Source organism: Gossypium hirsutum, chromosome A03, assembly GCF_007990345.1.
Source record: "Gossypium hirsutum isolate 1008001.06 chromosome A03, Gossypium_hirsutum_v2.1, whole genome shotgun sequence".
In the NCBI taxonomy this organism is placed as follows: Eukaryota; Viridiplantae; Streptophyta; class Magnoliopsida; order Malvales; family Malvaceae; genus Gossypium; species Gossypium hirsutum.
The window spans coordinates 10793095-10819930 of NC_053426.1; the positions used below are offsets into that span (position 1 = coordinate 10793095).

A 26836-nucleotide genomic window follows, 5' to 3' on the forward strand; every position below is an offset into this window, starting at 1 on the left:
AAATATATTTGATTCGAGTCGGTTGTAATTAAATATATTTTAAACACATCCATTGTTTTATTGTAATAAGCATTTAATTAAAATGTCACAGTACATGTTTAAAGAAATAGGTAATTTGTAAATTGTTTTTGTTAGTGTTTGAGTTTTGTGTGGTAACACCCGAATCCGAACCTGGTGAATCAGGTCGGGTTTGGGGCGTTACATAACACATGCTTAATAAGGTACTAATTTTGGCATTGCAATGGTACTAAACTTTTTTTGTGTATAACCGACTCCCGAATCAACATTCTCTTTGGACTTTAACGTAGACTCATAATTTTTTTTAAAAAGAACTTTAATTTTTTTCGTAAAGATGGTTTTACTAGTATCCAATCACACTTAGCTAAAAAAAAGATCGATGACGATTTTTTTTTAATTTAAAGTCTTCATTTTTTGATAAAATCTCTTGTTTTCTCCAAATCAAAATTTCTATAATTTATTAATAATTCATTAAGTTGATTTTTGAATTTCAACTGGAAAATTGGTCACTACACGTTAATTTGAAAATAGAGTTATTCGTCGAATAGAACTTTAAGTATAAAATGTAGGGAAAAATGTTGTGATTATAATTTACCATTATTAGTTTAAAAATTTGGCATAAACAAAAGTTGTGTTAATTTTATTTATGTAAAATAGAGTTATTATTTGAATAAAATTATAAGCATCTTAATTATCATTTTATTAAAATTAGAGTTAATTATGAGAATTGGTTATCATTTTTAATAATGTTACTTTGCTTTAAGTACATAAAGTTCTACAATAAATTATCAGACGAAATAAAATTATTGAAAATTTTTTTATTGGTTCTTTTTAGAGAGATAAATGCTCTGTTTTGTTTGACCCATGAGTCCAACAAAAACAAGCTATTACACAATTAAAAATTCTAATTAAATTAATATTTTTTACTATTTAAATATTCAAATTAATTAGAAAATATAATTTTATAATTTAAATGATATCGTAATTTATTTAATTAAATTAAATATTAATATTATATGGAGTTAATATAAATTTAATAGAATAAGTATAAAATTTAATAGTAATAAAATTTCGAATCCTAAAATAATAATAATAAATAAATAAATAAACATATCAGTTGCTTAAGCTCTTTAATCATGATCAACATATTGAGAGCTTTAAATATATCTCTAGGAATTGATCATGCCCGAACCAACCGGTTAGGTTTGAAGGCTCGTCTGAAAAATAAAAGAGATTGGTAAAAATATATAAGCCTGAAAAATGGGCAGGAGTAAAAAAATGAGGCACATTTTCTAAATGAACTAAGCCTCACGTAAGCTTTTTTTGGTCCAAATCCAATCCGACATGAATTTGCAACAAAAAAAAATCTCTTGCTTCTTGTTGTTGTTTTCACTACTTTTGCTGCAATTTTGTCACTATTTTGGTCTCATTCGCTATTATATCATTATTATTTTATTTTTATTTTTTGGATATTGTATAACTCTAATTTTATTGTTAATTTCGCTACTATTTAGAGGTATTTGCTTGTTAAATTGCACCTATCTTAATGTTATTTAAATAGAGAAATATTTATTTTAATGTTTTTAGTGTATTTGATGTATTATATTTTTTAAATTTGTTTTTAATGAAACATAATAATATAAAAAATTTAACACATGTGGGTCAGGCAGGACTCGGATTTTAACATTTTTATCTGGGTTTAGTTTAAGTAAATTTTAAGGCCCATTTTTTGGACCAAACCGGATCTAAAAACGAGTCTAGAATTCTATTGAGGCCTGACCCAACTCAGCCTGAGTCATAATCACCTCTAAATCTCTTACTTACGAGAATATATCGTAAAAGGACCCCAAACAAACTGTATACTACCCCCTCCCCCCAACCCCCCAAAACAAGAAGATGGTGATATGGGGCATTGCAGTAGAAGAAAAAACCCATTTTATGTTTTGTCAATGCAGGTGAACCGTTTCTAACCACTTCTCCTTTCTCATTTTCTTTGGATTGAGGGCCAGCTCACTTACAAGCTAAATTAGAGTGTGTAATAGGGTGAACTTAGGAGATTAGCAAGGTCTTCCCTCCCTAAATATAACAATGTATGAAAATATTCATTCCTACTCCGATTACCATGACTCATTTTTTACCTTGATTTCATTGGGTAAAATATTTAAAACCATTTATATCATTTTCATGGTTAACCGAGTTTGTAGTCAATGATGGAGTCTGATATTTTTTTTCTTACAGAGACCGAAATTAAATTGTATATTTCATAAAAAATATAATTTCATCATTTTAATAGCCTATATTTTTATAAATTTTAAATGGTTAAATCAAATTTTATCATTTTGGAGGGAGGATAAAACACAATTTTATCATTATTAATTTAAAATTTTATAAATTATAAAAAATTTAAATTAAAATTTATCATTTTAAGGGGATCATGGCCTTTAAATCTCTAATACGCTCCACCCCTGTTATTAAAATAAAATTTGGTTGACAACAAGTACTGTGATTCATTTCTAGATAACCCATTTCCCCTTTCCTTATAGAAACAAAAAAAAATAGTTTAAAATGAGAAGGAAAAAAATTTAGCCAATGAGGGTTGATAAATCAATAGAATAATAGCTAGCAAATGTAAGTCATTGCATGGTTTTCGTGTAAATTCTGTGGCATTAATAAATTCCTATCAACCGAAACAATAAATATTGCCATGAACCAACATTTCCCAACAACTCTTCCTACACCTTTCTAGTTTCATCACTTTAAAAATAACTTCATTTTTATTCATCCCTCTCATAAAACAATCTCAACTTCAACTGTGTCTACTTCCAATACTGTTAATAGCAGTATGGAAACCCTTCCATTTGTCTTCAGCTTAGCTGCTGCAATATTTGCTTATGCACTTTGGTTCCATATCATAGCCAGGAGGTTAACCGGTCCGAGAGTGTGGCCTCTAGTCGGTAGCCTACCGTCTCTTTTCGAGAACCGGAGGCGGATCCATGATTGGATGGCTAGTAACCTTCGAGCAACTGGTGGCTTAGCCACGTATCAAACATGTACTATTGCTCTTCCTTTCTTGGCTTGGAAGCAAGGGCTCTATACTGTCACTTGTCACCCTAAAAACATTGAGCATATCCTCAAGACTAGGTTCGATAACTACCCAAAAGGGCCCAATTGGCAAGCTGCATTTCATGATCTTTTGGGGCAAGGGATCTTCAATAGTGATGGAGAGACATGGCTCATACAAAGGAAAACAGCAGCTCTTGAGTTCACAACCCGGACGCTCAGGCAAGCCATGGCTCGTTGGGTGAACCGGACCATCAAGGATCGGTTATGGCATATTTTGGATAGAGCATCCATTGAGAAGAAATCAGTGGACTTGCAGGACTTGTTGCTTCGGTTAACGTTTGACAATATTTGTGGCCTTACCTTTGGTAAGGACCCCGAAACACTCTCTCCTGAGTTACCTGAGAACTCATTTGCTGTTGCTTTCGATACAGCCACAGAAGCAACTCTCTATAGGTTTTTATACCCTGGTCTTCTATGGAGATTGGAGAAGATTTTGGGGATTGGAGTGGAGAAAAGATTGAAGCGTAGCCTCCAAATTGTCGAGAACTACATGAACGATGCTGTTGAAGCAAGAAAGGAAGCTCCATCAGATGATCTACTGTCCCGTTTCATGAAGAAGAGAGATGCTGAGGGCAACCTCTTTACAACTGATGTTCTCCAACACATTGCTCTAAACTTCGTCCTGGCCGGTAGGGACACCTCTTCCGTGGCCCTCAGCTGGTTCTTCTGGCTCGTCATGAACCATCCGGAGGTTGAGCAAAAGATCATCGACGAAATATCAACAGTTCTCCAGGAGTCACGTGGTGAAGATCGCAAGAAATGGCTTAGAGAGCCTCTGGAGTTCGATGAAGCAGACAAATTGATATATCTGAAAGCAGCACTAGCTGAAACACTGCGTTTATACCCCTCAGTTCCAGAGGACTTCAAGTATGTTGTTGAAGATGATGTCTTACCGGATGGCACGTTTGTGCCTGCCGGCTCGACTGTGACATATTCAATATATTCAGTTGGAAGAATGAAGACTATATGGGGAGAAGATTGCATGGAGTTCAGGCCTGAAAGGTGGATATCACCAGAAGGTGACAAATTCAATACACCAAAGGATAGTTACAAATTTGTAGCATTCAACGCAGGACCACGGACTTGCTTGGGGAAAGACTTGGCTTACCTACAAATGAAGTCAGTGGCCTCCGCGGTTCTACTCCGTTACCGGCTTTCACTGGTACCCGGACACAGGGTAGAGCAGAAGATGTCTCTCACTCTGTTCATGAAGCAAGGCCTTCGTGTTTACTTGCAGCCGCGAAAATTTCCATAGATGACGGGGCTCATTTGTGTACTAAATTTTATACTTTGTTCAAGTGGGGTTTTGGTGGTTTATATCTTTGTTATGTTACATTATCATATCAGTTGATATATATTTTCATATGCTTATGTAATAACAAATCACAAAGTACAATCTATTGGACAAGTAGATTTGTTACAATGAAAATTTGATTTGTTAGGATTGAATATAACATTTAGAGAAATTACAGTGTGTGGTCTGTTTGCTATACAAATAAATTCTTCCGCCAGTAAGAAATCTACCAGCTTTGCAATTTTGAGAGCTATGCCTATTAACAGTGTTGGAATTTAAAATTTTCGGCTCCATTCTTGGCAATACGAAAATGGCCAGTAGCTCAAGTCCAAAAATGGGTATTTAGACCTCTCCTCCATAACCAATTCATACTTTTCATCTTTGTTCCTCATTCAATTAATTGACTCTTTCAATTAGCTCGAGCACATGAAGGCTTGAGCTAACTCATGCTAAACATCTAAATATCTGAGTCAGTCCAGTATTTTCTCACCAGTTGAAAAGAGGTTCCAGACCACGGTTCCAACCAAGTATAGCCCAACCGAAACCTCGAAGACATTGTCCCAAGAACCTGAGAATGTTCAATATTAAGAAATGCATAGATATTACCATATGTAAAGATTCAATCACCATTAATTTTGGGGGGGGGGGGGGAGGCAATGTTCTATCTAACATAAAGTGCTCACACAAGCAGAAATGGAATATGATTCTATCAGAGAAAACCCAACCGACCTCACTGGATGTTTGGAAGACAGTTTTATTTTATCACTCATTTTCCGGGTTAAAGCAAATACAGCATGATCAAGTTAAGAATCATGAGGGAAAAGGTATTGTATAGGAGCAACTCTACCATTTTTATTGTAAGATTTCATTAGTAGGTAAACTTACAAAGGTGAGTTAAAATTTTTTTTTTGAGCAAATCCGATATCATATAAGCCATGATTCATTCACTTCCACTGGGCACATATTTCTACTTCATTACATATTATCCGCTAGAAAGATCAAGTAGTGACTTCTTACCATGTTGCAGAATGTAACCAGTAGCAGCTGTTCCAAAGACCCCAGCTAGTACTCCAGCAGTGTTGGACAAACCAAGTAATACACCCTGCAAAGAACATATAAAAAAATAAGAAAGGAGAACCGTCACTTCTCCAAGCAAGGTTAAGAAGAGAGCTATGTCGAGAATGGAACATAACACACTCCTTTAGCAGTGTTTTGAGTTTAAAATGCCAATGCAACAGCAAGCATTGGTGGTTAGGGGAAGCTTATTTAGATGATAAAATCTATTCCCAGCCATTGGAGTAACCTTCCTTGTTTATTGAAGCATACTTTTGGAGAACAAACCTAGGACATCAAAAACAGAAAAGAAGCAAAACTTACTGAATATCGAGGGGCAATATCTTGATGGTTTGAATAAAGGCCAGACTGTGAAAATGCATCAGTTCCCTATTCAAGAAAACAAAATTGAAATTAGATCTTCCAGTTGCACATATTTGCTTTATTTCAATTACAATGGGGGAAAACAGTAGTAGGCATAGAGCTATTGGCGTAAACCAGAACTAGCTGAGAACAAACTGGAGAGAGGGATGTGTTTCATATATTGAAAACTGTTGGTAGAGTAACTAAGCTACCAATGCCTAAGTCGAAATTTGAGGAATAAGTCGAAATTTGAGGAATATTGAAGGCAGAACAGCTAAACAAAAGCAACATTAAAGCTACGTCTCAAAGTTTCATAAGAGACAAACCTGACTGCATGCCATACACAAAACTGCCATAGCAGGAGAATTGACATGGCTCAGCTGAGTTAGGAAGAAAGCAGGGCCAAGAAACCCAATGGATTGCATGACCTGTAATACATGGTAACAATAAACTTAAACAGACTGTTTAATTTAGGGGGGAAAAATTCAACAAAACTTTATAGCATCAAAAAAATTGGGCAGAAGAAGAAAAAAGAGCATGCATATACATATATAGGCATGTGAGAGAGATTATTAAATATGCAAGAGAATCAAAGTCATTGGTTGACTGAAAATTTTAAAAAAAAATTGTCATTATGTGGGTTGCTCTTGATGAATGCATAAAGGACTATTAAGAAAAACATATTTAAAGAAAATTGCATTATCAAAGAAGAACAATGAAAACTTCATAATAGGCATCATGGCAATTTGTTTGAGGAAAATAAAAATTAAGAATACCTTGCGAACAGTTGTCACAGATAAGCCTTTGCTCACAAGTGTGTCTGCAATCCATCCTCCAAGATTTGCAGAAAATGCCATCGTAAGCCAGGGTAAAACACAAATGAGCCCTGAATCTGTGAGGTTGAACTTCAGGACCTATAGATGTATAACAAAGTAATTTCTTAAAACCGTGATTGGAAGGAGAAACATTTCTTCTTTAACAATTGTCAAAAGAAGCATCAGGACATAATGCCATGGGCGCTTCAGTTCAGGTTTCAAAAAATGGGAAAGAAAAAAAGGTTCTTTCATAGATTTTCCAACAAGCCACAATGTAGTTAAGGCACAAAGATAGTAGATTTCAATTTTTTGAGGATGCTTATTAAGCATGTTGAATGCTATGCTTGCAAGAACAACAACAGTGTGCATTATAAAGATGAAAACACTTACTTGATGATAGTACGTAGGCATCCATGTTAAGAGAATAAACGTTCCCCAGTTGTGACAGAAATGAGACACTATAAGGGCCCATACAGGTGGTTTTGACAAGATTAACTTCCAAGGTATTGTTTTAACTGGCTGCTTGGAAATACAGTTGGTAACAATAAGCTTTTTCTCTTGGGGCAGAAGTTCAGGATCCTCAATAGGTGAACTGTAAGCCTTCAGAACAAAGAAGAAAATTATGGCATTGGGAAGATATTTTCAATTAAAATAAAATACTCCCCCCCCCCCAAAAAAAATGTGTTTAAATTGTGTGCTTCATTTTCATATAATATTAATTAATTTAGAACTTGAGAAACATTAGCATCTGTAACCAACCATGTCAAAGGCAGCATTTACCTTATTTAGCCATAAAGCAAACCAGACTGTCCCCAAAGAGCCGAAGGAGTAAAACACCGACGGCCATCCAAACTGATGTATCAAGAATGGTGAAAATGCCAAACCAGTAACTGAGCCAAGATACATTCCACTATACACCAATGCCAATGATCTACTCCTTTCAGCAACAGGAACCCATTTGGATAGAATATTATTCATGGCAGGCATGGCAACACCCTGAGAACAAAACCAAACTAAATCAATACCTTGGCCATATGCAGCAGCAAAAAGTTAAAAATTCTTCGTTAAAATTTCAATGAGTTAATTAATTTTTTCTAGAATACTAGTAGTAAAAGAAGCAACCTCGCCAATTCCCATGAAAGCACGAACGACAAGTAGAAATGGCAACCCCAATTTAGCTGCAACAGGAGTAAGAGCAGTAGCAATGGACCACCAAACTACACCAAAGCCTAAAACTGTCTTCCCACCTACAGTGTCTGCCCATATGCCACCAGCAATCTGTCATTAATTACAACATAATTAGCAAGAAAAACCCACAAAATTTTATACTTTAGTTTAACTGAAAACCAAGATTTCATCTCATAAATAAACCATTAAAAAGGGTTTTAAAAAAAAAAAGGTTATACCTGAGTGAGGAGATAACCCCAGAAAAAGGATGACTGTATTAAACCAACAGTTGCTGGGTTCCAATTGAACTCAGCTGACATGGGAAGTATAGCAATGCTCATATTTACCTGCCAATCAAGAGCTGTTTAAGGTTGATAGTGCAAAGAATAACAAACCTTTAGCTGAATTAAATTACTCCTAATTATTATTATTATAGTAACTATGAAACTAATGGTAATTTTTAAAGCTATTGCCTTTCCTCCAAGAATCAAAGCAAAGAAAAAAAAGGCTTACTCGATCCATATTACACAGCAAAAAGGCTGAAAAACACAAAATAACGATGACCCAACGTTTGGGGAACTGTTCCCACCAAGGAACTGCACTATCCAAATCATCCTCACTCGCAACGGCATCGTTTAATGAATCTCCGAACTTAACCAATTCTCTGAGGGAGTCGGCTATTTCTCTGACGTCCGCGTATACTTTCCCGCTTCTTCTCCTTCTTCCTTCAGTAGCTGAAAGACGGGAAAGGCGGCAGCCATGGGGAGAGTTGACGGGGGACCGGATCAGACATCGGGTCGGGCTGGGCTTGGTCCTGGTAGAGATGGTTTCGGGTGGGGATTTGGGGAAGTTAGAGGAGAAAAGAAGAGCCCTGAAGCTCATGGCAACCTTTTGAGTTTCACCACTTCACGAAGAGAGGGAAGGGACTGATTTTTTATGGTTGATTGGAGAGAGAACAGGGAGCGATATTTAAGGGGAATGGTCGGAGATTTGACACGTGTACTTTTGTTGGATTAACTGAAAACGGCTTTGGGATTTTATTTTTCATCTTAGACTTGGATCGGGGTTCTAAAAAACTATAATGATATTCTTATGTTCAGATGAGTAAAATGATGTGGTAATAGTATAACAAAAAATACTGAAATAACTAAAGTACTCTTAATAAATTTATTTTAGGTACATAATTATTGCTATTAAATTTTATTAAAATTATTATTAAATATAATTAAATAAAAAAATATATAATTTAATAACATTCTTAATATAATTTTTATTAAAATATGAATTAATAAAAATTATAGCATAATCTCATGGGATCATAGTTGCCAGAATTACAAATATTGATCATTTATACACCAAACAAACCCATGTTTTAACTTCTTTATGAGACTATCCTAACCAACCAAAAATTTTTAGACCTAATCAAAAGCCATGCAAAATGGATTCCACCATAAAGTGTTGGAGACATGGGAGATATAAATTCCATTGGCAGCCAACCAAGTCATCAACAAAGTTAGATCAACCAATGTGTAAATGAACACTAACAAAGCATAATAAACGATAGTATAATTGAAGCAAGCACATTAGGAGTAGGAAGATATGGAAGAATTGCTTCTTAAAGTCTCAGCAGTGGATAAATATTTGAATTATTGAACAATAGCGATTAATTTACACAAACATCCATGGAAAGTAATGACAAACAGGGGTAAGTAGGAATTTTCCCACATGTTCCCCAATTCTGTCGTGTTCAAATTTTCCTGGAGCTAAACATCATGTACAACACAAGACAATTTTCGTAGCGAGTATGCAGGGCATAACATGTGCTTAAAGATCTATTTTTTCAGTGATTTCCTCATCATCCGAGGCAGCATATTCATCTTCACTCAGTTTTTCGTCACTTGACTTCACTTCTTCTTCTCCTACAACATCTTCAGGCTTGACATATTTCTCACAGTATTCTGGTACACGAAAAGAGTCATAACTTATAAACATTCTAGGAATAAGAAAAAAAGGCATCCTTAAAATGCCATTGCAAAAAGAAGACATGAAATGTATGCTGCAGATCAATTAGAACCAGATTTTGAAAGTGCATCAGCCATAACTTGATCTAATGTTTCCCTGGCCACAGTGTCCGTAATGTACAGAAAACTGACATCTAAAACAATGGCATGAACTAACAGTATGATGCAGATTGATTGCAAAAAGAAGACATGAAATGTATGTTGCAGATTGATTGCAAAAAGAAGACATGAAATGTATGCTGCAGATCGATTGGAACCAGATTTGGAAAGTGCATCAGCCATAACTTGATCTAATGTTTCCTGGCCACGGTATCTGTAATATACAGAAAATTGACAACAATGGCATGAACTAACAGTATGTCTATTTTAGAGCCAAAAATAGAAGAAATAAACAACAAAAACTAAAAAGTTATCTCAACAAGATTAAAAAATGAGTAGCAGGAACTGCAAATGGTCGTGCGCACGAGTGGAAAGTAGCAAGCTCCCTCAAAATCTGATCCAATTAAAGCTTTTAAAAAACATCTAATCTGGTTCCAATCACTCTGCAACTTCATCGAAACATCATAAACTGGAAACTTCATCAAACAAGCACAGACAGTTCAATTCCACATCCACTTCCCATATATAGAATTTAAATTTTCTTTATTTTTAGGGGGAAAATAAAACTAATTAGGGTCCAAAAGTAAACCTAAAAGCTAAACCATACAAAACCATAGTTTAGTTTTAATCCATTTCATAATCATAGCTTAAATCATTGTTCATATCTAATTATTAATCTAATTCGCTTTGCAGGTACCATATTTTAAGAGTTATAGTTTGATTAACTTTTATATACTGTAACTTTGATTTTCCATAAATTATGAAATTGGCTTTCATGGGAGCCATTAACGTTCTTCCCCATCGCTTTCTTTCTGCCACATTCTAACCATATTAAAAAATAAACAACAAAAAGTAGATGGTAAAGTGTTGCTTTTATCTTATCCAGCAAATGAATGATAATTCGTGTAACCACAATCAAATATCAAAATGCATTTTATACACTATCTAATCCTCTTTTTTACTAGTTCTTTAGAAGTTTCTAATGAAGAGACAACTTCAGTATTTTCACAAAATCATGCTGCCAATAAAAGCAAAATACTACCTTTGTTCTTTTTTTTTCACAAAATGTTAATCCTCGTTGCTTTAATTATTCAAATATGAAACTATTTCTATTAAATGCATGAAAATGTTATTGTCTTTGACTTCCAACTAAGAAAAATAAAGATGAGAACCCTAAGCTTAAAAATAACAATAAATAGAAAAAATTCAGAGAGAGGGAGTGAAATTACCGTCGACACTATTACAATTGGAGTAGCCAGCGATGGCATGGACGAGAACAGGAAGAGGGTCAGGAAGGGCGTTGGAGAAAGGCAAAATTGACATACATATGTAGACAGTTCCAATCCTAAAATAACCAGCAAGTTCGTTGCCACCGCCACTTCGTGCTCGAAGTCCCAGATTTCCCCATTCTGATATCTCTTGATTCCTTTTTGATGACTGTAACTACCAAAAAGTTCAAATAGGGGAAAGCAGTGAAAAAACCAAAAAAGAAAAAAAGAAGAAAGAAAAAAAAAGGGGAATGGGTTGCAACTCTGCAACCAAAGGGTTTTATTGACTTAAAAGGTAAAGAAAAAGAAGAAAGAACGAAGAATAGATTGACCTAGGTCTTTTCTGCAATCAAAGGGAAAAAGGGAAACATAGAGATGAGAAAAAAAGATAGTTACCCGTGAACCAAGGGAGAAGATGATGGTTCTAGTACTTCTTCATTCTCTAGATAGAGATGAGGGCAAAAATTGAAGAGAGGAAAAAATTTTACTTTTGCACAGGAATGTGTAATAGCATTACAGCCAACCAAACTAATGTTGGGTGGTGGGCCCGTTGAATTGGGCTGGAATTTATTCATAAGCTCCGAACCAAACATGCTCTTAGTTTTTGCATTAATTTTGGTTTGCTATTTAAACTTTAAAATATTTTAATGAAATTCTCTTCATACTAGTATTGTATCAATTAGGTCCTTCTATTAATTTAACTGTCGAGTTAAGTGCTCGTTTAAACCTAACATGGGTTATACTTTGTCATACAGTAATAGTCACTAACCCGAGACCTAAATATGCGTCGAGTCGTCGACCCGCGACCCGGCCTAACCCCATCAAATAGATGCACATGAGATATACAACGAGAGGACAATTAGGGGAGTGGAAACATAAAAATATAAACACTTTTTCATACCATTTTTAATTCAAATTCATGCAGTTTCAGTAAAATTATTGTTGAAAAATATATAAATATTATAAAATAATTATTTTGTACTTAAATTATTAACATAATGAATTTTAATTAATTTTATAATAAATTTTGATTAATTTTGGTCATTTTTGACAGATTTGCACAAAGAGTGAGAATTGGCTCAGCAGACACTACTAGAAGCATAAAATCGAGAAGCGATTTTTGAAGCATCGAGATGAATGAATTTTCTAGCTAAAGACGGTCCAAATTATGTGTATTAATTCATAATATAATTAATTATGAAATGTGGCCCAGTTGAGCTGAACTGAGAGAACCGAACCAACCAAGCTATGGGCAACCCAAAACCGTCAAACATGCTGAACCAATCAACTTACTTGGCTGATTAATTGGCTTGCAAAAAGGCCCTTGAAGACTTCTTCAAACTGCAAACAAACCCCTCCTCTTTTAGTGCCTTTCTAAATTTGCCCCAGCCTTAATATAGCAAGTTTGAAAGCTTCAAACTTGCCACATGTGTGGCCGGCCATGGGAGGGCTCTTTGGCTGCTGATTTTATCTATTTTTAGTGCCCTCTCACCCTATAAAAACCCCATTTGGCTGCTCATTTCAACACACCACAATATTCTCATCTCTTCTCTCCTCTTTCAACTTTCTCTCTTTATTTTCCCATTCATTTTCCTTTGTCCTCTTGCCGATTTCACATCTTGAAAAAGAGTCGTTCATCTATCATTTGGAGCAGCATCAAAGTGTTCATAGCAGCCTTAGTTCGACAAGAATAAATGGAGAAGGAAGAGTAGAGCAAATCGATCAAGCCACAGAGAAACACCAGATTTGATTCTTGTTCCCTATCCTTTTAATTTTTGTTGTTGTTATGATGAACATGTCTATGAATATTTGTGATGTTGAAATTTTCAATTTAATTGATATGGCTTAAATTTAATTCGTGTTAGGTTGATTACATTTCATCTACTTAATTTATTAAAATTGTGTTTGTGTTGTTATAGGCCTCGGTAAGATGTTTGATTAAGTAAAACCATGACTAAGTTATTCTTGCATTACAATTGTAAGGTAACTAATGAATTAATTATTTAAACAAATTGAAATTGTAATTAATTGACACGAATATTTAGTCAGTGCATGTTTAATCATCTAAGGTAGCTGAGGGTAAAATTAGCAACGGTATCTAACGATACATTTGCCTTGCATAACTTATAAGATTATTGTGATTAAACTGTTTCAAGATAGAAATACATTGTTACCTCACGTGACCTTTTATGTGTTTATGAGATTGAATTAATTGTTTGAATTGGCATAGAGATATGTATAAGAGATTATTTTAATTTCATAAGTATGTATGTGCATTAACACATTTGCCTATCAAAATTTGTTTAATTGATTGAACTGACATAGAGATATAGTCAAGAGATTAATGGATTTTGGTAGGTCAGTATGTTCATAAGTTAGCAAATTACCGAGTTGCCGTGAATTTATTCATAACAACATAAACATGAGTTTAATAATTCTAAGTTAAAAGATGTAATTAATCTAACACAATTATGTCATATTGATTAAATCCGCTTTTGAAATCGTAGATTAGAACTTTATTTTATTTTATTTACTTTACTTTGTTTTATAGTTTTTAATCACTTTTCAAATCAAAATATTTTCTCCACTAAAATGTTTTTAAATTGCATTCATAAATAATTCTTCTCACGGTCCCTGTGGGTACGATAACTCGACACCTACTTGTCACTTTATTACTTGTTGCGATTGTGTACACTTGCATATTTTTGTCGTTCTAAGGAGCTCGGGATATTAGCTCACGAGAGTTGAAGGAGCTCTAGGCTTCGACTCACAGGAGTTGAAGGGAGCTCACAGGAGTTAAAGAGAGTTCACGGTCCCAACTCTCATACACTTAAGGAGTTCACAAGGAAGGGACCGTGAACTCTAACATGCAACTTGGAATGATACACATGTCCAACATGCCCGAGGCTTGCTTAGAATGTCAGTCCTATGAATAGTGGGGTTAAGTCATGAATAGTGAAGTCAAATCATGAACATTTATAAAATGTATAAATACACAAATGATTCTTTTAATGAGACACAGAAAATTACTCAACAATTGGTGCGGTGAGCGTGGATGAACTTCTAATCATCAGATTTTTCAATTTTCCAATTTTCTTCAATTTCAAAGTAGAAAATAGCTCACCCAAACTAGAACTTTTCCCTCCGTCTCTCTTCTGGACAACTTGGAGTATCAGGTTCAGGCAGTCAACCCAACGAGGTAGACTTTTTCGCCGAATGGTTTACCAATAGACTGAAAAACTTTGCAATGCGGCTCATCAAGGAGTTTTCGGTCCTTTAGACCTGAATGTATCCACCAGTTAAGGGTTGCCACCTCCCATTAACTAGGAGGCACCTCCGCAAGAATTTTTTAAGAGGTTCATAAGGGAGCAAATAGATGCACAGGAGGCACGGTTTGAGTAGCAGCTGACTTTTCAACAGGAATCAGTGAAATAGAATGACGAGTTGGAAAGGAAGGTAAACTCTGACACTTCCAACTTTTATGCCAACGTTAATGTGTAGGAGGAAGCTCTGGGCATGCATGTAAGGGAATGGCAAATTGATATGGATGAACTGCGACAAGATGTAAGAGCGTTGCACCCTGAATCTCAAGACATAGATTGATTGTTATGTTCTAACAGTCCATTGGCCTTTGAGATAGTAGCGGTGAACTTTCTACATGATTTCAATATCCCAAAGGACATGTTTGAAGGTAAAACAGACCCGCAAGCCCACTTGATACAATACAATTATTACATGAACGTAATCAGAGCATCAAATTCAGCAAAATGTAAGGCTTTTTCTATAATGCTTAAAGGAAGTGTGAAGGACTGATATTTATCCCTTCCCTTGGGCTCAATTTGAAGCTTCTCTTAATTATGACATTTTTGGGGAGATTCAGAGCCCACAGAACAGTCATGAGTACACCTATGGGACTGATGTTTGTGAAATAAAGAAGGTGAGTCCCTCTAGGATTATGTCAAGCGATTTCATGCAGCGATGCTAAACACAAAGAATTTAAAGGATCAGTGGGCTATTGATGCCTTCATAATGAGGGTATAGAATAACCATGTGTAGTAGTCCTTTACTAAAAATAGACCATAGAGTCTAGCTGATTTTTATGAGTGACCCCATAAGTTCACAGAAGCAGAAGAGATCAAGAAGGCATCACGTGACACTTTTCAAAGGGAAGACAGGCAATTTAGAAACCGATAGAGTGCTTGTAATAGGCAAGTTGTAACGCCCCAATTTTCAAGAATTCTGTGAATGTTGGCATAGGTTTAATTATGTTTGTGGGCCTCTAGAAGGCCCAAGCTTAAGATAGAACCCGGTAATTTTAGTTAATTTTTGTTCCATAAGAAAAAGGGAGTGGAATTATGAAATAGGACCTATGTGAAAATGTTTGAAAATGCTATAGGCTAATTTGTAGTGGCCAAATAAATAGGAGTGCAAAATAGGAGGATTTGCATGTCAAACCTCCCATTTTACATGTAGTGGCTGGTCATCATGTTGGTGGTAGACAATATGTGCACTTGATATTAATAATTTATGGTACAAATTGTTAAAAATTGATAATGGGTTAGGAAAATGTTCCATGATGGGCATGATAAGCATTATGGGCATTTTTATTGGAATTATGGCATGAGTATGGCACAAATATTAGTATATCATTTATGTGTCATAAAATGTTGAGTGATAAGAATAATAAAAGGAAGTAAATGAAGGCTTTGTTCATTCTTTGTTCTTCATAGTCGAATTTGAGAGAGAGCAAATAAGGGAGGAAACCCTTGAATATTCGGTCACTAGGAGGAGGAAAATTGAAGGTAAGTTCTTGGCACTTTGCTTCTATTTTGATGTTCATGGGTTCTTCTTGATTCTACCTTAACTCTTGAAGCATATTTTGGTTTTTGGGTGTGTTGTGAGCATTTGGTCATGAATTAAAATGAAGGAAATGGTTGTTGTTTCATGTTCTTTTGATGAAAAATGGAAGATAGGTGAAGTTGAGCCAAATAAATGAGCATGCATGTGCCTTAGATGCTAAGGGAAAAAATCGGCTAACATGTTGTGCTTTAAAATGATGAAATGGAGATTATACTTAAGTAAAATCATAGATATGTGATGATTGATTGGTGATATACATGTTTAAATAACATGCATGCAAGTTAGGTGTGTGAAAGCGTGATTTGGTAATAAATCTGCTTGGGACAGTAGCAGTAACGTGACTTTGAAAAATCACCATAAATTATGGGAGATGAGTTATAAGCTGAGTAAATTATGTAATTAAATCTTAATGAGTCTAGTTTCAAATGAAATAAACGAGAACATATTTTGGAATTCTGTACAATGAGAAATTTGATTCGTAAAGAAGAGTGGTCAGATTAGTCAAACAATGAAACATGGGAAACTTTGAGAAAAATATGGTATTGATTGGCTAAACAAAAAATTCTGAAAATTTTATGGATAGAAGATATATGAGTCTATTTTTAGGGAAAATTAACGGAACTTGATTTGGAGTTTCGTAGCTCTAGTTATAAATGATTTAGTGACTGTTGCTCAGGAAGATAGCTTGCAGTGAAATTTTGATTATGTGGTAAACATTGACAAAAAATTTGTTAATGAGTTACTTATTGATTTCTTATAAGCTTACTATGATCTGTAGGTGTGGTTGGCTGAATATTGTAAGGGGTTAATATGTAGTTCGTGTTTGAATAGTTAGATTAACGTGTTAGTAATCCAATTGTAGGCAGTTCGTGTGTGGATCTCGTCAGCATATCGTCGCAAATAGGTGTGTAACTAACACCCTCTTATAGACTAGATCGGCAAAAGCCGAAAAGCCGGTATTTTGAGATCTTGCGAGTGTGCTAATGCTCATGAGATTAATAGTTTGATGTATATGGTAAATTAAAGTGATAAGACTGCAGAGTGCACGATTCCGTGCATTTCGATGTTTTTGGGCTTAATGGGCCAAAAACGGGATAATGGACCAATGGGCCCAAGTTGGTAAGAAAATGCGGTAAGTGTTTCTGATCATACATAAATAGCTATGTTATGTATGAAAACCTTAAGAATAGTGAAATTACTTGAACACCCCTATGTATGCAAAATTACCGTTATTCCCCTAGGGTTATTTTTTTTCTGAAAAGCATGATGTTCTGTTTCTGTATACGTATGCCATGACATATTATTTCTGTTACATGGGGACATGGGTTATATTATGGAGGAAGCGTCCTGGTGGCTATGCCACAAATATCTGATCTGGTGGCTCTGCCACATATATCTGTTCGGTGGCTCTGCCACGATTATCTGTATCTGGTGACTCTCTCACATTATCTGTTCTGGCAGCCATGCTACAAATTCTATGGTGTGTAGCAGTTGGGTGGGTCGAGTTGTCTCCCCACACGGTGTAAGGTTGGTACGGGGGTGTATACGGTTGGATATGGTTGGGTTTCTGCATAAACATGTAATATCTGTTCTGTTATGTTATGGGCCTATAGGCTTTATTCTGAATTTCTGTTCTGGGCTAAGGCAAACTTATTATGTTTCTGTGGTTAGAGCTGATTTAGACTATGGTTGGGTTATTTTAGACACTGATTTTTCCCAAACTCACCCCTTATTTTTCATCCACGTAGGTAAACCCCAACCATAGTGGGCTTGGAGCTGTGAGGGAATTCGGAGTGGCCACACATTCTGCATATTCTTATTTTCTTCCGGTGAATTGGACACCTTTTCTTTTATTCTTATGATTTGGGTTTTAAGTTGTAATAAGGCCACTTAATTATTTTTGATGGTTTTGATATGTTTTATTAAGATAGGTATTACTTATATTAACTATTGGAACTGGATAACTTTAGGGCGCGTTTCAAAAAACACAGTAATTGATTTCAAAATAACACAACAACAAGCAAAGCTTCCGCAATAAAGATATTTTCCAAAATTAATCACTTTTCCTAAAAAGGACTTAATCAAATTGGTTTCCTAGAAATATACATGACGTTAAGGTGTGGCAATGGCGGTGTGCATGTCTAGGATTGGATCCGAAGGGAGCTTGGTACTTAGCAGTCCGATGGACTCGCCTCCTCTTTTTCGATTTCCTACCTGGTGCACAGCTTCCATTCACTGTAACCTATACTAAAATTATCTTTTAAAACACTAAGTAAGTTTTTCTGGATCAACAATATAAAATGTTTTGAACGCTTCAATGTGGCATGTCGGATCCGGCCATAACGTCTGGGCCGGGTTTGGGGTGTTACACAGGTTCCCCTACCCAGTCGTTGTGAGTGAGAGGTGATGGACAGTAGATAAATCAAGCATAAGGTGATTCTCTCAAAGCTCTCTAAATATTTCAACCAGAGCATACCAGGAGATACATCCCCAATGGTAGGTTCGAAGTTTATACTCCTTTGAACACTACTCTCACTTACATTTTGAACTAGATAAAAAGCCTTGGAATTCTGCCTAAGCTATCTCCAATGAAGCACAATACAAGTAGATCCAACTCGAGAGACAAATGTGCCTTCCATAATGATGTTGGGCACAAAATTGAAGATTCTTTCACTCTAAAATATGTCATCACAGAAATAGTGAGAAATGGTAAGCTAGCCGAGTTTGTTGATCAAGGTGTTTTCCAGTAGGGTCAGAGTTTACACGGTGATCCTAAGGGTAAGTAAAAGGTTAGAGGTACCATCCATGTGATAGTGGGAACAGATGAAAAATGGGCGACCTCTAACACTAAGAGAAAGGCTCACTTAAGGGGATTTATGTCTATTGGTTCACCTGAGAAGCCTCACAAATAGGAAAGGTGGAAAGTGAACTTCACGGACAAAGATGAAGAGTTGATATGCGATGAAGATGGCAATGACCCTATGGTGGTAACGGTAAAATTACCGGTTTTAAAGTAAGGAGGATCCTTGTGGATAATGGGAATGCGATTGAAGTTCTGACCTAAGAAACTTTTCAGAAAATGGGGTTGAGGGAGAAGGCATTGAAGAAGGCTAGCCCACTATACAGTTTCACGAACCATCCCGCCGAGGTAAAAGGCTCTATACTTTACCAGTAACTTTAAGGGATGACGAGCACACTACCACATAATATGTTTAGTTTTTTGTGGTAGATCATCCTATGGCTTATGATGTCATTTTTGGGCATCCCATCATAAGGATAGAAAGGATGATAATAGCTACTTTATGCATGAAGATAAAATTTCCCACCAAAACTAGGGTGGGGTACATGTAATCAGATCAGAGAGCAGCCAGATAATGTCACATGTTGTCGGTGCAACGGGCTCACGAGCAGAAAAAATGAGGCTAGAGTTCCCAGCAGGCAAAGTTAGATAGGTAGTTGCTAGATTTGGATAGCCTAGATAACAAATGCGAGGAGTGAGCAAAGAAGCCAGAAGCAGTTGAAGCTATGGAAACTTTATAACTTTTCAGTAGTAGTATAAATAAGGTGATTAGAATTTTATCTACATTAACAAATGAGGAAAATGAAAGTTTGATTTATTGTTTGAGAATGAATGTTGACATTTTTGCTTGGTCCATTGCAGATATGCCAGGGGTAGACCCTAGGTAATTGTGCACAGGATGAATGTTTTGTTTGAAGCTGGACCCGTGAAGCAAAAAGGAGAATGTTTGCACTGTAGGTTGTGGAGGCTATAAGGTATAAGGTTGCAAAACTATTGGTCGCAGGGTTTATCAGGAAGTTGAATATCCAGAGTGGCTTTAGAATGTAGTGATGGTGAAAAAGTCAAGTGGTAAGTGGAGAATATGTATAGACTTTACCAATCTCAACAAGGCTTGTTCAAAGGATAGTTTCCCTATTCATTCACTGATAAACTTGTAGACGCGTCTTTCGGTAACAAATTCATGAGGTTTATGGATTATTTCTCTGGATATAATGAAATATCCATGGTTCCTAAAGACAAAGAGAAAACAACTTTTCCTACAGAAGAAGGTTTATTTTGCTATTGTGTAATGCCTTTTGGTTTGAAAAATACAGGTGCAACTTACTAGAAGCTAATGCATAAAATTTCTAGAAAGCTGATCGGATGAAGTGTTGAGGTTTATGTCGATGACATGTTAGTAAAGTGTTCCACTCTCACCGAGAATATTGATAATTTGTCAGAAGCATTTGCGGTATTGCGAGCTCACTGAATAAAGCTAAACCTGAATAAGTGTGCTTTTGAGGTCAAGGCTAGCAAGTTTTTGGGCTTTGTGGTCTCAGAAAGAGAAATCAAAGCGAACCCCAAGAATATTCAGGCCATCTTGGAGAAACCCCCTCTAGAAATAATAAATGATATTCAACAGTTGACTGGGAGGGTGGTCGCGCTCAACAGATTTGTGTCGCGGATGGTTGACAAGTGCTTACCTTTCTTCAAGGCCCTACACACCTCATTTTCCTGGACAAAGGAGTGCCAGACAGCTTTTGAGAAGCTCAAAGAGTACCTCACATCCCCTCTGTTATTAATGTCACCTTGTGAAGGAAAAACCATTTATTTATACCTTGCCACATCTGAGGAAACTATTACAGCTATTTTACTCAGGGCAGAAGGTGTTCGACAATTTCCCTTATACTGTATCAGTAAGGCACTGCAAAATGGCGAACTTAGGTACGCAAATTTTGAAAAACTCATTTTCGCTTTAATTACTGCAGCTCACAAGCTATGACCATACTTCCAAGATCATCCCATGGTAGTTGTGACGAACCAGCTCATCAAAGAAATTTTATCTAAACCTGACACTTTTTGAAAGAGTGACCAAATAGAGTATAAAGCTCGTCAAGATTGGTATAGAGTTCACACTGCAGACTGTGATAAAAAAGCAAGTTTTGGCTAACTTCATGGTTGAAAATTTGTTTGAGGTGTCCACCAACTCTTCAGTTAACCCTGTTCATAAATGATAAACTTCATATTATGTAATAAAAAAATATATTTAAACTATAATCCGCTACAAGTTTCAATGGCAATCTTTGGTCCACTACGTTACCTCTATAATAAATTATGACAAATTCCAAATTTGTACTAATTTTTTTTCCTTTGTTGTATGCAACATAGTAGTTAGTCCGTCACAGGAAGAAACTATAACCACCGAAAAATTAAAAGATTGGTTGGTTTATGCCAATGGATCTATGGCAAAAACTAGATCAGGAGTAGGAGTACTCTTGGTGGATCCCAAAGGAAACAAGTGGCAGTATGGGCTCTCTTTTGGATTTCAGACATCTAATAATGTTGTAAAGTATGAGACGTTGGTATCAAGGTTGCAGTTAGCTCGCCAGCTTGGAGCGAGATGGCTTATTGTTTATACAGATTCCTAGTTGGTCGCCAAACAATTAAACGATGAGTACGAGGTCAAGGAGTCAGGCTTGAAGAAATACCACTCAATTGCAACCCAATTGCTAGTAGGGTTTGATAAGATACATGTAAAACAAGTCCCAATGAGCAATAACACACGAGCAGATGTTTTATCCAAGCTAGCATCTTCCATTTTCATTAAGCAAAGGAGAAAGATTTTGTTGGAGCACAAGGAAGCCCCAAGTTACGATACACTCCAAATATAAGTTGTAGATCAAGAAGACACACGGAAAACTCCTATATTTCACTTGTTACAGGGGTTAAATGACTACTCAGATAAAAAAAGAGCTTGCAAAATTACAACGCATAGTCACGATGTATGTATATCCATCTTATGTGTTACACATATCACAATAATTTAAGTCTACGAACTAGATAGATGGATAATGAATGATTAGCCATTAAACTATTTGATTGTATAGCAACTTAAAGTGATTCATTTTGCTCTACAATTGCTAGGTATACCCTTTTAAAGGGTGTACTATATAAAAAATGATTCTCACAGCCACTGCTGCAATGTCTAACGCTATCGAAAGCTGAATATGTGATGCGAGATATTCACAAAGGCATTTGTGGTAAACACTTGGGTGGAAGATTGCTCGCCCAGAAAATCTTTAGGCAGGGATATTACTGGCCTATAGTTTAGAAATATGCATATGTTCTAGTTCACACATGCGATTCTTGCCAAAGGTATGCCTAGGTACAACGAAGCTAGCAGATTCTTTTCAAATCATGTCAAGCCTTGGCAATTTTCAACTTGGGGAGTCGACATCCTCGATCTATTCCTTATAGCCATAGCATAGAAGAAATTCATAGTGGTCGTGGTGGACCACTTCACCAAATGGATTGAAGATAAAGCTCAACCTCAATCTCATTTATGAGGTTAGAGAAATAGAAAAAATTAGGAATGTGGTACGTGCTCAGTAAGTAGCTCGCTATTACAATTCTAAGGTAAAAATAAACAATTTCAAGTTGATGACATTGTGCTCATAAACATTGAAGCAAGTATCCCAACTTTGTAACAATGAAAGATGGCCTCAAGATGGAAGGGACCATACAAAGTTGTGGAAAAAATAGGCTACGAAGCATACAAATTGGAGAGATTAGAGGGCGTAACTCTACTGCACATATGGAATGCGCGTTATCTTAAAAAGTATTATGTGTAAATTATGATACTTTAATGAAAATATGTTCTTTCAATAGTATATTTACTTTATATGATCCTCTAAAAAAAATAGTTAGCGAAAGCTAAGGCTCCCAGCTGTAATCTTAAGGCTCACATGTTTAATACCACAGCCCCCAAAAACATTTAACTAGAGCTAAGGCTCCCATTGTTATCTTAAGGCTCGCAGGTTCAATACCACATCCTCTAAAATAGATACGAAGAACTAAGGCTCCCAATTATGATCTTAAGGCTCGCAGGTTTAATACCACAGCCTCTAAAAAAGTTAGCAAGAGTTCAAGCTCTAAGCTGTGATCTTAGGGCTTGCAGTTTTAATACCGTAGCCCCCAAAAATAGTTAACGAAAGCTAAAGCTCCCAGCTATAGTATTAAGGCTTGTAAGTTCAACACCATAGCCTCTAAAATAGTTAGCTAGAGCTAAGCTCCCAGCTGTAATCTTAAGGCCCGCAGGCTCAATATCCTAGCCTCCAAAAATAGTTAATGAGGGTTAAGGCTCTCAGCTACGATATTAATGCTAGCAGGTTCAATATCGCAACCTTGAAAAATAGTTAACAAGAGCTAAGGCTCTTAGTTTTGATCTTAAGGCTCGCAGGCTCAATACTGTATCCTCTAAAACAGTTAGCGAGAGTTAAGGCTCCCAACTATGATCTTAAGGCTCGTAGGTTCAATACCGTAGCCTCTAAAATAGTTAGCGAGAGCTCAAGCTCTCAGCTGTGATCTTAAGGTTTGCAGGATCAATGTCGCAGCCTCTAAAACTGTTAGCGAGAGCTCAAGCTCCTACTTGTGATCTTAAGGCTCATAGGTTCAACACCACAGCCTCCAAAACAGTTAGTACAACCTGAATCTCCCAATTGTAGCTTTAAGGCTCATAGATTCAACATCGCAACCTCCAAAATAGTTCAAGCTCATGGTCTAAGTTTGTTTAAGTTAAAATTTTGCTCAAGTTCGTGGAAAGGTAAAACATTATGACATTAACAAATAAACTCGAAAATTTCAATTCTTTCATTTATGAAGAAGAGAAATAAAAAGTTATGAAATTAAAGATAATTAAACTTCAGTTACTCTATCAAGATCACTGCAAACTTTATTCTCCCTCAACAACTCCAGTATTATTGATAATAGGGTCAGCAACGATGTCATCACCAGCAAGCACAATAGTTGGTATAGAAGGATTCACTTCGAGGTAAAAATCCTCTAAATTTTTCCACTTAGATGCAAACTCATCCCAAGCGGCTCCCGAAGGACAGCGAACATCAAAGTCAAGCTGGTTTATCTCTACCTTAGCAAGAGCATCGAAATCAACCTTGCAAACATCAAAAGGCTTAAGCATGAAAAAGAATATTGGATTTGAGCTTAGTGGTGACATCATTAAACATCCCCAAAGTGTTCTTCTTAAATTCCTCAAAAGCCTCTTCTTGTTTTCATTTTAACTCCACCATTGCAGCCTCATACTCTACAGTGATTTAGTTTACAACTGCTTCTCAGCTTAGCACCCAAGGCTAGGACCTCACTGGATAGTGCATCATTTTTACTTGTCCAACTCTTAACTTCCCAACGAGCTCCTCATTTTGTTTGTAGAGCACCTCATTCTCAATCATAATCTTCTGCCATCACTACTGAGTGCTCTTAAGATTTCTTTCAAGCTCCCTTTAAGTAGCCTATGTCTTAATATTTTTCTCTTCAAGGCCTAGTCTGATCACGGAGGCCTCAGTGAGGAAGCCTTGGAGAGAGGAGCTGAGTGTTAACAACGCAAATTTCTACGAACTCCCAAATAAGTCATAAGCACATATATTCCTCTTTGCAGCCTCGGGCACTGAAGCTCTTTACTTCTCTACTATACCTTACAGCTCCTTACTATTTAAGCTCGGTGACACAGAGCTAGCTTACCATTGTTTTCAGTAACTAGCTCACCACTGTTTTCAGTAGCTAGTTCCCTAGCGAGAGGTAAAGCAGGGGGAAAGATATAGGGAGGAGGTGAGTTACCGCGAGCAATGATAGGTGAACTCTCACGAACCACAGTTTATGAGCTCATTGAAGGGAGAAAAGAGGTGGTGGCCATCATAGTAGAAGTCTCAACGCTATCTGCCCTCCTTTTGAGGCGAGACTCTATCCTTCCACTATCTGTCTCCTCGCTGCTAACTACCACATTAACAACTCTTGTATCAATTCTGCACCTCTTGCACTAAGCTCTCAAAGTAACTCACATATCCATAGCCCCGGTAATTTCTATAGCCTTGTTAAGTTCCCACCAAGTGTTGTTAGTTTCCTTAGTATCACTTTTTAAACTGTGAGCTATGCCTACATCACCAACAGTCCTAACATTAGCAGGAGTAATTATCAAATTAACGTAGGGACCACTTTCTACCCGTGGTGAGCCCAACAGCATCCAAAGATGTAATAGAAATTTTTCTATTCTTCTTTTAATCACATTAGAATTTGGCTCAAATGGTCTCGTCACCATAGAGCACGTGTGGCCATGATCGCCCCTCAAAGACCACACCTAATGCATCAGCAACTTTTCTACTGTCACCCCACTTATATCTATTGGAGCTATAACCTTCCAAATAGTATAAGAAAATGTTTATCATGGTTATGAAATCTTCAATAACTAGGGAACTACCAGCGCGCAGCCTTCTCAACTAGGCCTCACCTCTGTCTATCCTAATAGCTCACTAGAAAGAGTACACATCCATACTCGACATGGACCATTCTGTAGGAAAGCCAAACCCATCTGCAAGTTTGCAATTCACCATAATATACTTCACCCAGTTTAACGGAAGGTTGGGACATCGGTTTGTAATTATTGTTGGACCTTTTCCGCGATGAGAGAAGTAATGAAAACCCACTAAATTCGCTTGATTCTAGGCCTTTAATAGATACAGACTCTAGAAAAATGCGAGCTGTGGTACTTCATTGAGACAGTAACAGACAATAAAATAGGCCACCGTGATCCATCACGAAAATCCACAGAGTTGAACAGGGGCAGTCTAGTAAACATAAATGAGATGGTAGAATAACAAGTTCAAAGGTAGGTGAAACCCAACTTTCAAGGCGTGGAGGGGGAGTAAGAAATTGCCATCGATAGTGTCACTAAGCCTGCGAACCCTTAAGAATAGAGAATTCATATACAAAATTAGGAATCTCGATTCCTTGTGCACGTAAGGCCTGATGCATCTCTTCGTATTTTGTAGTGTAAAGGAAAAAGTTGGCTTCGACAAGGGTTTTGGAAGTATGCTCTCATGGTGGGCAATACGAAACTAATTGACCATGACCTCCTTTCATTCTCGACATGTTTTCTTACAAAAAGAAGAAGAAAAGAAGATAGGAAATTTAAAACTTAAAACGAGAAGTTACTGAGATTTACCTTGAAGAAAAGCTTCGTTTTATTCGGATTACAAAAAAAGTAAGAGCGTGAGTTTTAAGGTTTCAAAACTCCATTTTAAGGAAATCGCTTCCTTCTATGTTCTGACGGTTCAAATAAATGAAGGACACCAATAGTTAGATACACATGGGCTCGATTCGTCCCTATACGCGACTTAGTTGACATAAGATCATAATAGATGCTGCGTATTCTATAGGCTATAATAAACACGAAGTGATGGCCCTAATAAGCACTAATTTAGAACTCTCCTTAGGCCCACCAAGGGGAACTAGATTGGCATAAAGTAATAGTCACCGACTCGATACTCAAATAAGCTTTGGATCACTGACTCATAACCCTGCTTGACCCTACCAGATAGATGCATATGAAACGAACAACGAGAGGATAGTTAGGGAAGCTTGCGATATCGGCTCACAGGAGTTGAAGGGAGTTCGCGATATCAGCTTGCAAGAGTTGAAGGGAGCTCATAGCATCAACTCGCAGGAGTTAAAAGGAGTTCGCGATCCCAACTTTCATACACCCAAAGAGTTCGCATAGAGGGGATCGCGAACTCCAACATGCAACTTGGAATGATACACATGTCCAACATGCCCGAGTCCAGCTCAGAGTGTCAGTCCTATGAATAGTAGGTTAAGTCATGAATAGTAGAGACAAATCATAAACAATGATAATATGTATAAATACTCGAATGTTTCTTTTAATGAGACATACAAAAAATTACTCAACA

At 36.5% G+C, this 26836-nt stretch overlaps 3 protein-coding genes across 3 annotated transcripts; 1 reads left to right on the forward strand and 2 right to left on the reverse strand.

Moving 5' to 3' along the window:
• Positions 1–2658: 2658 nt before the first annotated feature.
• LOC107886047 (cytochrome P450 86A1) lies at positions 2659–4570 on the forward strand. Its single transcript, XM_016809845.2, has one exon. It carries the CDS (start codon positions 2861–2863, stop codon positions 4394–4396), a length of 1536 nt encoding a protein of 511 aa, XP_016665334.1. The 5' UTR covers positions 2659–2860; the 3' UTR covers positions 4397–4570.
• LOC107886046 (sodium-dependent phosphate transport protein 1, chloroplastic) lies at positions 4555–8823 on the reverse strand. Its single transcript, XM_016809844.2, has 10 exons — positions 8347–8823; positions 8073–8180; positions 7789–7944; positions 7447–7662; positions 7057–7266; positions 6628–6765; positions 6178–6279; positions 5813–5878; positions 5453–5537; positions 4555–5003 (listed from the first exon to the last, which is right to left on the reverse strand). The coding sequence occupies exons 1-10, from the start codon at positions 8713–8715 to the stop codon at positions 4906–4908; spliced, it is 1548 nt and encodes a 515-aa protein (XP_016665333.1). The 5' UTR covers positions 8716–8823; the 3' UTR covers positions 4555–4905.
• A 622-nt stretch (positions 8824–9445) lies between these two features.
• LOC107886045 (ubiquitin-conjugating enzyme E2-23 kDa) lies at positions 9446–11610 on the reverse strand. The gene is made up of 2 exons (XM_016809843.2): positions 11183–11610; positions 9446–9791 (listed from the first exon to the last, which is right to left on the reverse strand). Exons 1-2 carry the CDS (start codon positions 11274–11276, stop codon positions 9658–9660), a joined length of 228 nt encoding a protein of 75 aa, XP_016665332.1. The 5' UTR covers positions 11277–11610; the 3' UTR covers positions 9446–9657.
• Between the last annotated feature and the right edge of the window lie 15226 nt (positions 11611–26836).